This window comes from Bos grunniens, chromosome 29, assembly GCF_055505025.1.
Source record: "Bos grunniens cultivar Pamir isolate PY7600 chromosome 29, Bosgru_T2T1.0, whole genome shotgun sequence".
Lineage (NCBI taxonomy): Eukaryota > Metazoa > Chordata > Mammalia > Artiodactyla > Bovidae > Bos > Bos grunniens.
The window spans coordinates 41467592-41480141 of NC_141193.1; the positions used below are offsets into that span (position 1 = coordinate 41467592).

At 37.2% G+C, this 12550-nt stretch overlaps 1 protein-coding gene across 12 annotated transcripts in view; it reads right to left on the reverse strand.

Moving 5' to 3' along the window:
* The window catches only part of DLG2 (discs large MAGUK scaffold protein 2), a 2335250-nt gene that overhangs the window by 1990698 nt on the left and 332002 nt on the right, over window positions 1-12550 (reverse strand). For all 12 annotated transcript variants that reach the window (XM_086384619.1, XM_086384611.1, XM_086384617.1 and 9 more), the window contains one exon: window positions 8873-9018. In XM_086384619.1, coding sequence (XP_086240745.1) covers window positions 8873-9018 — 146 coding nt within the window. The remainder of the gene's footprint in view (window positions 1-8872; window positions 9019-12550) is intronic.

Sequence of the window (12550 nt, forward strand, 5' to 3'; positions counted from 1 at the left end):
GCTAGAATAAAAGCAAGAAACCAAATAGACAAAAATCCTTGCCCTCGTGCAGCTAATATTTCATTGTGAGGGAAAACAAAAATTTAATTCTTATGACAACTGCATTTTAGAGGAAGAAGCTGAGATATAGTGGGATTAAGTAATTTCCTCAAAACACTCAGCCAGTAAGTGGTAGAACTTGGGTTCAAACTGAAATGGTCTCACAGTAGCTAGCTCTTAACAACAACATAACGCCTCTCTGATGGATAATGAAAAGTGCTATGAATAAAAACAAAGCAAGGAATGATAACAGCGGTTCTGGGCATGTGAAAAGGGTATTTTTAATAGAATGGAGTGGGAATCAAGGAGAAGGTGACATTAAAGATTTGAAAGAGGCAACTCCCTTTCTCCATGCAGCTCTATGGAGAAATTTCATTTCAGCCTAAGGACAAAGCAAGTGGAAAAATTCAAAGCTCTAAGTGTCTGAGCAGCAGTGAAGAGGCTATGGAGGAGGGACAGGAGTGAGTGAGGAGCAGGGTTTAGATCTGAGAGGTAACTGGGGTCACAACTCTTAAGGAATATAACCTTTACTCTAGTGAGAAGATCCCGGGAGGTTTTGACAAAGGAGTTTGGCAGTCTGTCTTATGTTCCACCAGCAATGCTAAAGCCCTCACCTCTGTGAAGGTTTTTAGATTTCTTGTACACTGTTTGAAAACAGAGCAGTAGAAAGTCAGTCACTTAGAATTATATTAAATATGACACAGTGTCACACCACATGCTACAAAATTCCAGCCTTATTTTTCCATCATTTATGACTTATTTTATAGCAAAAATTTTGAAGTAGAGAATAACACAGAGTCCAAAATATCAAAGAACTACTGAGTCAAATGGCAAGGCAAAATGTGCGGCATTTTTCACAATTATCTTTTAAAAACAAAGGTTTCACAAGGTACAAACTTCCAGTTAGAAAATAAATAAATACTGGGGATGTAACGTACAACATGATGACTGTAAGAAAGACATGATCTCTTCTATCAAAGGAGAAGTTATAAGAAATAAAAGGTGATTCATTCTTAGATACAGTTGAACAGAATAGAAGATTCGACTCAACATTCTTAGAATAGTTGAACAGAAAGGTATATAGCTGGCTTATAAGTAAGATTCCAAAAATGGCAGCTAGTTGCCAATCCTTTGTTCTTTTCACTTTCTGATTCTCCTCCCTCACAAGACTGTTTTGGCGGTCTAATTTAGCAGGCTTTGTCCCGGCAGGTGAATCTTGTGGGCTTTATCTTGGACATGCACAAAGAACTAAAAGGATGGGAAAATAGTTAATATAAATCACCCAATCAAAAATTTAGGTGACATCCAGGAAGACTGTGTCTGTGACTCCCAGCCTAAGAGGAGCCGGAGGAGGAAACCTGCGTCTCAGGAACAACAACAGAGGGGACTTCCGCTCTGCGTGCTTACTCCCAGACCTTTGACTGCCGGGCACCCTTCTGCAGAAGTAAAGACTGCCTTGCCAAGCCATCTTTCATTGTCTGTCTTATTCCCAAGACACCTTTTGAGAGCATTTCCAACATGACTACAATGTAATGCTGCTATATGGTACATCTGAAAGTCGTTAAGGGAATATATTCTAAGAGTTCTAATCACAAGAACTGCTTTTTTCTTTTTTTGGGGGGAGGGTAGTTATATAAAGTAATGGATGTTGACTAAATTTATTGAGGTAATCATTTCACAATATAGGTAAGTGAAGTCATGCTGTACACATTAAACTTAGTCTGTATGCCAATTATATTCCAATAAAACAAGGGGGGCAAAACTGTTGTTGAGACTTTTAGGCTTCGTTTTATTTTTTTCCTATTTTTCAGAACCTGATTAAGAAATTTCTATCTACTGTCCTTTTTTCTTGATAGCAAGTTTTCCTGCAGCAAGTCAGGCATTAAGATTCAAGTTTTAGGATATGCGCTACAACCAATGAAGAAAATCTTTGCTGAAAGATTTTGCATCTGTTGCAGAAGCATAGAATGACATTAATAATGGGTATTCCTCACCAATTCTTTTTACCCTAACCATTCCCACATTTGAGTTGTTGTATTAGAGGTCTCCAGAACTTCCGGGGGTATAAGAACAGAAAGCACAGACACTGTATTTTTGTTTTTAAATTCAAAGCCATAGTCCAGGCAGAAGACTGGATTTGTAAGAATATGCAGTCAAATGGAATCTGTTTCTTCCCAATTACATATACATACTCCACCTCTCTCTGACCAAAAATATTCACGTGAAAGAGTGAGAGAAGAAGAGAAAAAGAAAACTTTTATTAGAATCACTTCAACTTGCATCCTTCTCCCAACTCTAAGCCTGTAAAGAAGTTGCCTGGCACCAAAAGGGCACAGGAGAATAAAGCAGAAACAACAGTAGAGGAAAATCCAGAGAGTAAATCCTGAGCAGCTTCACAAGATCCCACTGTGCCCCCAAAGAACAAGAAACAGCCAAATGTTCATTTTGCTGGTTTTCACCCATGTAGCTATGAGATGTACTGGTGGTGATTTTCTTTTTAAGTGAAGACTCTTTGTGGTTGGAATGAAGAGGAAGAACAGATGGTAAAGTGAACCTTAAAGCTGGAGACCAGGTGGAAATATGCATCTCAGCTACAAATGCCAACTTAAAGGAGTGATGGCTACCAAAGATTAGGAAGGAAAAGCCCCAGTGGGAATTATCTCATAACAGACGCTGACTGATGACCATGATGCCTCTGAAGTCAAATTTGGCTCTGTACCCTGTTGCTGCTGCTGCTAAGTCGCTTCAGTTGTGTTCGACTCTGTGCAACCCCAGAGACGGCAGCCCAAGAGGCTCCCCTGTCCCTGGGATTCTCCAGGCAAGAACACTGGAGTGGGTTGCCATTTCCTTCTCCAATGCATGAAAGTGAAAAGTGAAAGGGAAGTCGCTCAGTCATGTCTGACTCTTCACGACCCCATGGACTGCAGCCTACCAGGCTGCTCCATCCATGGGATTTTCCAGGCAAGAGTACTGGAGTGGGGTGCCATCGCCTTCTCCGCTGTACCCTGACACCAAATTAAATCTCACACAGAGTTTTGGATGAAGTAGAGAAGAATAGCTTTATTGCTTCACCAGGCAAAGGGGGCCACAGCAGGCTAGCGCCCTCAAGACTGTGTGTCTCAACCTAGAGCAGGTACCAATGAGAAGTTTTAAAGAAATGGATCAAAGAGGGAGTGATCAGCTCATGGACATTATTCTGATTGGTTGGTAATGAGGTAAGTGGAAGTCAGCAACATCAACCTTCTGGTTCCCATTGGTCTAGGGCTTACTTGCTTGTGGATGGCAGACCATTGTTAACTTTAACTTCTCCCACCCTGTGGGGATTTCAGCAACTACAAAACAGCTCAAAGATATTGTATCCCTTGATGGAGAAGCAAGGCCTTGCCCCAAGGCTGCACTATTGCTTCTCTTGACTGCTCCATGCCTGTCTTACATTTCCTCCCTTCCCTAATTAACAACTGTTTGAACCTGCCTCTTAGAACTCACAGAATGCCATGGAGGCTGAATTAAGCCTATTTCCTATAATTGAAAAATTAAGGACACAGGTAGAGTTCTGTGCCCAGGAGCCTCCACAGGGTCCTGCTTAGTATCACTTCCTTGCATGTCTCTTTCATCAACATTATTCAGTCCATCAATAGTCACTGAGGCACTCTCAACACACTGAGGTACAATATTACACAATCTCTCTGCTCTGAGATGCAGTGGCGGACTATGTGCCCCCAGGGAATTGTTCCCTCTGAGAAAAAAACAGACTGTACAGGAAAAGTGGGGGAGTGATTAAGTATAAAGCGGGAAGCCTTTGAGAAAACCTAGAATTGACTAAGATTATATTTTCTGCCTCTTGGCAGATTTAAGGCTTCATACCAAGATCATGTTGATCTACAGAAAAATAAAGTGAACATTTCCACGTCCTATCATATTTCTTTAATATTCACCTGCACCAGGCACTGTGCTAGACAGCCTACAGTGGTGTCCGTCCTTGAGGAGCCTTCTACTGGGATGGCAACACTTACTGGCAATAAAGTAACACTGACATATTGTAGTCAGATGTCTTTAAAATATCCAATCCAATGGTCATTTGCTCTGAAATATTCATTCTCATGCTACCAGATTTTGTCTTTACATTGTCAAAATACTTCAAGAGATTGATTTGACTCCACTAAAACAACAACAACAAAAAAATTAGTTAAATACTGAATCCATAAAAAATAATTATTTCAACCACTATTCTTGACTTTTGCCTCAGACTGATAGACCGCAGTGGTGAGAAGATAGCTCCTTTTGCACTTTCTTCCATTGTCAAAGATTTTGAAAGGCTATGGATGTCTAAATAAAATCTTTTGAAAATAAGTGTACTAGTACATATATGTGTATGTATGCTCAGTTGTGTCCAACTCTTTGTGACCATATGGACTGCAGCCTGTCAGGCTCTTCTGTCCACGGAATTTTTTCAGGCAAGATTACCTGAATGGGTTGCCACATCCTTCTCCAGGGGACCTTCCCAATCCAGGGATCAAACCTGAGTCTCCTGTGTCTCTTGCATTACAGGCAGATTATTTACCACTTGAGTCATGGGAGAAACTCCTAATCAGGATATTACAGAAAGCAATATCCTAGTGGTAAGACCTTTGACTTTTGAAATTTCTGTTTCTAGAGCCAATGTACCAGTAATATAGGTATCATTCTTGTTGATTCAGAAGGTACTATCCATGACTTCCTTTGTCAGCTCTGATCAACTAAGGTACACCAATTTATTCTCCACTGTAGTCTACATCATGGGGAGACTCAACTAAGAGAACGGAAAAGGAGAAGCATGATGGGATACACAAGGCGTCTCACGACCAGACTGAAACTAGGAACCAGAGGATGCATAGAGGGACTTTCTCCTGGTTTAAAATATACTTCTTGAGCCTATTATGTGACAAACATTCTTGTGGGTGCCCAGGAATCAGAGAAAATGGAGATTTATGATTGCTGTCCTTACAGAGCTTATCTCTTTCCCAGCTGCTTTAAATAAACCCAGTTTGTTCACAGGAGGGAATACAGAGTGAGAATTAAAAAGTATGACAAGTATTTGCACTCCATCCTCAGCATCTACTTAATGTTAGTCTAAGCTGTTCTGGTTATGAACTCCATTTTCCCTTCCATTTCTCAATTGCTATTCTTCACTTAGACTATTTTAGCATCAATTTAATTTGGACTCACTTTCTAAACCTAGCTTTTGGAAAGCTGACCGCCACAGGGCAAGATCCTTAGTTATCCTGGCCCAGGTGACAGAAATCCCAAATAAAGATACTTTACCCCTCTTCCCACTTCCATCTTCAGTAAGACCTGTCATTTTGCCTCACATACCCCATTAAGGAAGAGCAATCAATCAGACTCACCTAAGAAGCATACTGCCTGGAGTTAATGTGTGTTCATGTTCATATATTTTGGATATAACTGGCCAATATCCAAATCACTATAGACTGAGAACTTTCCAACAGGGGATTACAAGATATGCTGAATTGCATTAAAAGAAATGCTAAAATTGAATGTGGAAAAACCTGTATTATATTAAATATATTTTGCCTATCTTAATTTTGATGTTGAAAATGACTAAGTCTAATTCCCAAGTGAATTTTTTCTCATTATTCTTCCTTATATTGCTGGCGTCTGTTCACAAACCAATTATAAGTCCTGATTTATATCAACTCAATCAAATAATCTTATAGATAACTGCTGAATAAACAGCCTAAAGGTTTTATTTTAATAAGTTTTCTAGCTGATGTATTTGTTGAAAGGATACTAATCATAAAACAAAGACATTACATGTATGTATCAATTCGTGGAAAATGTTTATCCCTAAGAAAATCTATATACGGCAATATTGTCTAAATTGAATAATTTGAATATACAAAAATCCCACACAAATAAACAGAGATAAACAATAGAATAATGAGAAAAAGAATATGAATAAATTCATAGAATAGCAGACTAAAATACCCAACAAACATATGAAACAATGCTCAAATTCACCAGTAGTCTGAAAACTGGAAATTATGTTAAAAATGAACTATTACTAAGCTTATTAAACTGGCAAAAATTAAGAAGAGCAGTAACACCTTCTGCTGTGAAGGATGTGAGGTTAAATTGTACCAACATGCAGTGTCAGCAGAAATGTGAAAGGTGAAATCAGTCCAGCAACATTATTTAAATGAAAAATACACATAACATGAAGCCAATAATACCATCCCTGAGAATCTATCCTATAGATACAAAAGCATCAGTAAGTTTGACTGTACATGCAATCATCAGATTGCAGTACTATTTATAGTGGCGGAAAACCGGAAACAGTAAATTACCATTAAGGGGAATGACTGAAGACATATTCACACTACGAAATTATGCATCCATGAGAAGAATGAATGAAAGCTATGCCAGGCAAGTTGAAGAAGCAGTCAAATAATATGAAAGTTTTTTGAGAAACCATTATTGTGCAAAATTCTATGTGTATATATGTGTGCATGTTTCAATACAGATATATATACACACATATAATTTATATATGAATATATATAATTTTTATGTTTATATATGAATACACATTACATGACTGAAGAAGGATTAAACACACTAAGTTATTAAGATGGGTTACCTTGTATGTGGGGAGGGTAGAGCTAATGCAACATAGGAAGGAAGCAGGTAAAAGAGGAGACATGCAAAAACAAGAAAGTTCTTTTTAAAAAAGGAACTTAAGCATATCTTTGATATTTTATACAAAACTAGGTATATGTCCTGGACTAGGGATCTAGAGATTTATTAAAAATAATTTTTAAAAATTCAAAAGAACAAATATCAAAGCAATAACAGACCACAAAAAAATAGAATAGTTAACTAATCCTGGAATGGAGAAGCAAAAGCAAAGAAAGAAGAATAAAAACAAAAAATGTGCTCAATTTTATCAAATAAAAATTTTAAATAGTTTGAATGCCAAAAAGCATATAAGTAAAATTATCAGTAATCAACAAACTAGAAATACTGCAAGATGACATAGTTCATAAATAAAATGCTCTTATAAAACTATAAGAATTCTAGCACCACTCAGGAAAATGGACAAAGAGCTTGAATAAATCACAAAACAAATACAAGCCAATAACCATAAGAAAACACAGGTCAGTCTCAATTGCAATGTAAATCATTATGTACCAAATTTTATCTTTTATTTTGACAAATATTTTAAATAACTAATGCTACTAAGAATATAGGTAAATTTGTCTTTTCTAACATTGCTGATAGCGCTTCTGCAGAGCACTTTGACAATTTGTAACAAGAGCCTTAAAAACGTCAATATCCTTGGCCTCAGTAGTTTCATTTACAAAAATCAACCCTAATGAAATAACTGGAAAAAACACAAGGGTTTACATACACAGATAGCCATTACACATTACTCATGGCACAAAACTGGAGATAGCCTCAATTTTTAATGGAGAACTGCTTAAGTTCCAAATGGTAGAATATTGTATAGTCATTAAAATATTTTCAAGAATATTTATTGATGTTATATGGATAAATACTATTAGCACAGCATTCAATTTAAAAGTCATCAACACACCCTACAAGCTGTTGTCCTAGTTTTCTGTACATATATTTGTACAGAAAAAAAGATTAAGAAGTCAAGTTACTTCTAGGTATTGAAATTAAGATGTTTTAATGCTTTTAAGTACTTAAGAAACCTCACATAGTAGGTATCTATGCATTGACACATTACTGTCACTGTTAACTTATACTTCAAGGAATCAAGGTGATCATTAGCTTCAGTCTTATCCAGTTTCCAAATAAGTTCTGAGCAGGCTGGAAAGTGTATCACAGGTCTCAAACTTAACAATTCAAAGACTCAGCAATCAAAGCGCCATTGATTCGCACTAGGATTCAATCAGTTTCCAAATCGGCTCCACAACCCCAATTTTGACAGATTGTGTGTGTGCATGTGTGTGCAACACACACACTACCTGCCTTCAAAGTACCAACTGCCACTTAAAAACATCATTAATCAGTTCCTGCCACCATATTGACCCTAGCCTATGAAAACGAGACATACCTCAACTTGCCTTGCTCTTTGGTAACTGCTAAACCCAACAGTAGTCTTCAAACTTTTGATTTCATAATCCCATCCACAAAAAACCATTTGAGCATATACAATTCTAATCAGATCAGATCAGATCAATCGCTCAGTCATGTCCTAATAGCTTTATATTTATTCTTAAATGTAGATGTATGACTGTTAATGTTATAAATTATCTAAACATAAAAGATTGTAAAGAACATAATAAAAAGCAATATAAATGAGAGTTCTATTATTTTGTTCCTATATCCCAATAAATCATTTTATTTGCCCCAGGATACCTGACTCTACTACAGAGATCATAGTCTCAGACCATACTCTCCAACCTCGCTGTCCGTCTCCTTCCCGCATTGCATCAACACATGTTCTGAAATTCCAGAATGCCTGATACTTGAGTCAGCTCAAACAATGACAATATTTGTGACAGAACTCATTTATATAACATGAAGAATCATGTTCTTCCTATACCTGGTTTTATCTTTTGGCAAAATCTGAATTTTCATATGCAAATATTATATACAGTATGGTATGTAATGTTGGTATGTAATACTGGCACTATAGTATGTAACTAAGTTTCTATTATTATTGTTTGATAACGTTTGTTAATAATCATTACTACTACTAAAACTACCACTACTAATAACTACTACTTCTTTATTGGTATAAATAATTTTGGTATTTACTGGTATAAATAAATATTTAGTACTTTCAAAACTTTCAATAATGTACCTCTGCAGACTTTTGAAGGTTGTCATGGCATGAAGCAAGAAAGGATGTCTTCTCCCACTTCTGTGCAACTTGATTGGCTTCTTCTATCTTCTGCTCACAACTTTTTTGAGAATTTAGCAATGTTACCTCATAAAATTCTTGAATATCTGTAAAGAAAATGCAAGAGAAAAGTCAACATGTCATGGATGACCTCACAGATAGCTTCTTCATGCACAAGTATATGGAAGATTTTACTAATTAAAAAGAAACCACTGCAACCATTTGCTGCAACTAGAAAAAGCCTGTGCACAGCAATGAAGATACAGTGCAGCCAAAAATAAATACATTAATTAATAAAAAAGAACTACATAAATATGTATGCAAAGAGAAACAACAAAAATAGAAGAAATCCTAAAAGTTGCATTTTTATCTGTATGAGAATTCTTATAGCAACTTTATTTAGAATTGCAAAAATTAGAAGTAATCAAGATGTCCTTCAATTAGTGAATGGATAAACAAACTGCAATACATAGAATACTATTTAACAATAAGAAGAAATGAGTTATCAAACTATGTAAAAACATGGATGAGCCTTAAATGTATATTGCTAAGTTTAAAAAAGCCAGGCATGTAGCCTCTGCTGCTGCTGCTGCTAAGTTGCTTCAGTCATGTCCGACTCTATGCGACCCCATAGACGGCAGCCCACCAGGCTTCCCCATCCCTGGGATTCTCCAGGCAAGAACACTGGAGTGGGTTGCCATTTCCTTCTCCAATGCATGAAAGTGAAAAGTGAAAGTGAAGTTGCTCAGTCGTGTCCGACTCTAGAGACCCCATGGACTGCAGCCCACCAGGCTCCTCTGTCCATGGGATTTTCCAGGCAAAAGTACTGGAGGGGGGTGCCATTGCCTTCTCCAAGGCATGTAGCTAGCCTCCATATTAGAGGATTCCATTTATATAATTTTTGGAAAAAAAAAAACAAACAACTAAAGAGACAATAAAACTATCAGTGACTTCCAGAAGTTCTAGGAGAATAGGAGGAGGGTTGAATAGGTAAAGCACAGAGTGAGGAAAATATTCTGTAATGATACTATATTGGTTGGCACCTAACAGGAAGCATCTGTCAAAATCCAAAGAATTTTACAGCACAAAGAATAAACCATAACGTATGCAAATTTTAAAAATCATTTAGGAGCCCAGGGAATCCCAAAATGAAAAGTAGACTGTGACAAAAGAATCTAACTATATCACAGATGAATGAAATAATGTCACTGAAGGTGGTAGGAGAAAAAGATGATGACCTGAATATCAGTAGAGACTGTAAAACCAAAGACAAAGAAACTTATACAAAAGCATCCTAGTCTACACTCTAGTTGGTAAATTTGTTTCTCGTGGAGTACAAGTCAACAATTTTGAAGTCACTGTATGTATATAATCAGAATTGAACAATTAAGTAAATGGATGGTAGATGGTAGGAACCAGGTTTCTCACTGGTGGAGTAGGAAGTTACAAACAAAAAAGTGGGTGGGTAGGGCATTGTACAACGAGTCATATGATTTTGGATTAAAGACATCATTACAAACTCCTTTTTAGCTTAATAGAAATAGGAATGAATACATATAGAAATACTTATACGTATGCATATATACAGGTTAGTATTTGTTATTGTTCAGTCACTCAGTCATGTCCAACTATAAAAACACATATTCCCTCACCCTGTCTGATGAAAGGGCCTACAATAATGACTTTAGCATTATTGTATATAGCATTCTCCAACAAATAGCAGAGGGTAAGAATAAGTACAGTGGTATTAAGTTAGAATTGGGAGTATCTATATGAATTCAGAAGTTTGGAAGGAAAGACGGGAAGGACAAAGAGAAGGATAGAAATAAAGAAAATATGAATAGAAATAGAAATCAAACATGTGTATTAATATTTCCTAGCTGCCATATTTTTCTAGATTGAGAGGGCCTAGCAGCAAGAACACTCCAACAGCAACTGGCACACATAGGAACCAGATCTTGGTTTCAATAAAGGAAACCAGAGCTTTGGGGGGAAATAGTTGATCCTAGTACTGGGGCAGAAAATATGACAAGATGAGCCTGGAGTATCTTGAGAATAAACTCCTCAACCCAAATTTTAAAAATTTTGCTGCAATGGGGCATGTCAAAACAACACAAAAATTATGAGAAAGAGCAGCCAAACATGGCCAAAATTGGAGCAATTTGAGTAAATATATATGTAACATAGGATTGGATTATATCCAAAGTATAAAATAAATGTCCAAGAATCTATATTGGTATGAATGAAAGAAAATATGTCATTATTTTAAAAATACTCAATGGATGGGTTAAACAGCAGACTAAACAAAGCAGAACTGGAAAATATACCCAAAGAAGTTACCCAGAATGCAACAAAGGAGAAAACAGAATGGAAAATGTGAGAGAAATATTAGAATATACAGAGGATAGATAAGAAGGTCCATTACTTTTCTAGTAGATGTCTTCAGGGGAAAAATAAAATAAATAACAAATGACATTTAAAGGGCTATGGATATCAAATTTTTAGAATTTATAAAAATATGAATTCTCAGGTCCTGAAAGTAACAGTTCATTTCAAAAAAAGAGAATAAATAAAAGCTACTCTGGCAACCTGATGCAAAGGGCCAACTCATTAGAAAAGACCCTGATACTGGGAAAGATGGAAAGCTAAAGGAGAAGGGGACAAGAAAGAACAAGATGGTTGGATGGCATAACTGACTCAACACACATGAGTTTGAGCAAGCTCCAGGAGATGGTGAAGAACAGGGAAGCCTGGTGTGCTGCAGTCGATGGGGTCACAAAGAGTCGGACACAACTGAGCAGCTGACAACAACAATGCCTAGGCCTAGACATAGCACAATAAGCAGAACACCAAGGACAAAGCAGACATCTTAAAAGCAGTCACACAGAAAAGACTAATCTCAGTAGCAATAATGGAGGCTGGATGACAGAAGAACAACTTAAAAATCTTGAAAGAAAACTACTAAGGGGGGACTGCATTCCTTTGCAAATCACATATATATATATATATATATATATATATATATATATATATATATTTTAGGTTTGCATCTAGAATCCATAAAGAACTCTCAAAACAAAAAGAAGCCAAAGAATCCAATTGAAAAATGGGTAAAAGATTTGACCAGGCACTTCACCAAGAAAGTAAGAGGTAACAGATAAGCGCATGAAAAGATATTCAACATCATTAATCATTCAGTCAGTTCAGGTCAGTCGCTCAGTCGTGTCCAACTCTTTGCGACCCCATGAATTGCAGCACGCCAGGCCTCCCTGTCCATCACCAACTCCCAGAGTTCACTCAGACTCACGTCCATCGAGACAGTGATGCCATCCAGCCAGTGATGCCATCCTGCCATCTCATCCTCTGTCGTCCCCTTCTCCTCCTGCCCCCAATCCCTCCCAGCATCAGAGTCTTTTCCAATGAGTCAACTCTTCACATGAGGTGGCCAAAGTACTGGAGTTTCAGCTTTAGCATCATTCCTTCCAAAGAAAGCCCAGGGCTGATCTCCTTCGGAATGGACTGGTTGGATCTCCTTGCAGTCCAAGGGACTCTCAAGAGTCTTCTCCAACACCACACTTCAAAAGCATCAATTCTTCGGCGCTCAGCCTTCTTCACAGTCCAATTCTCACATCCATACAT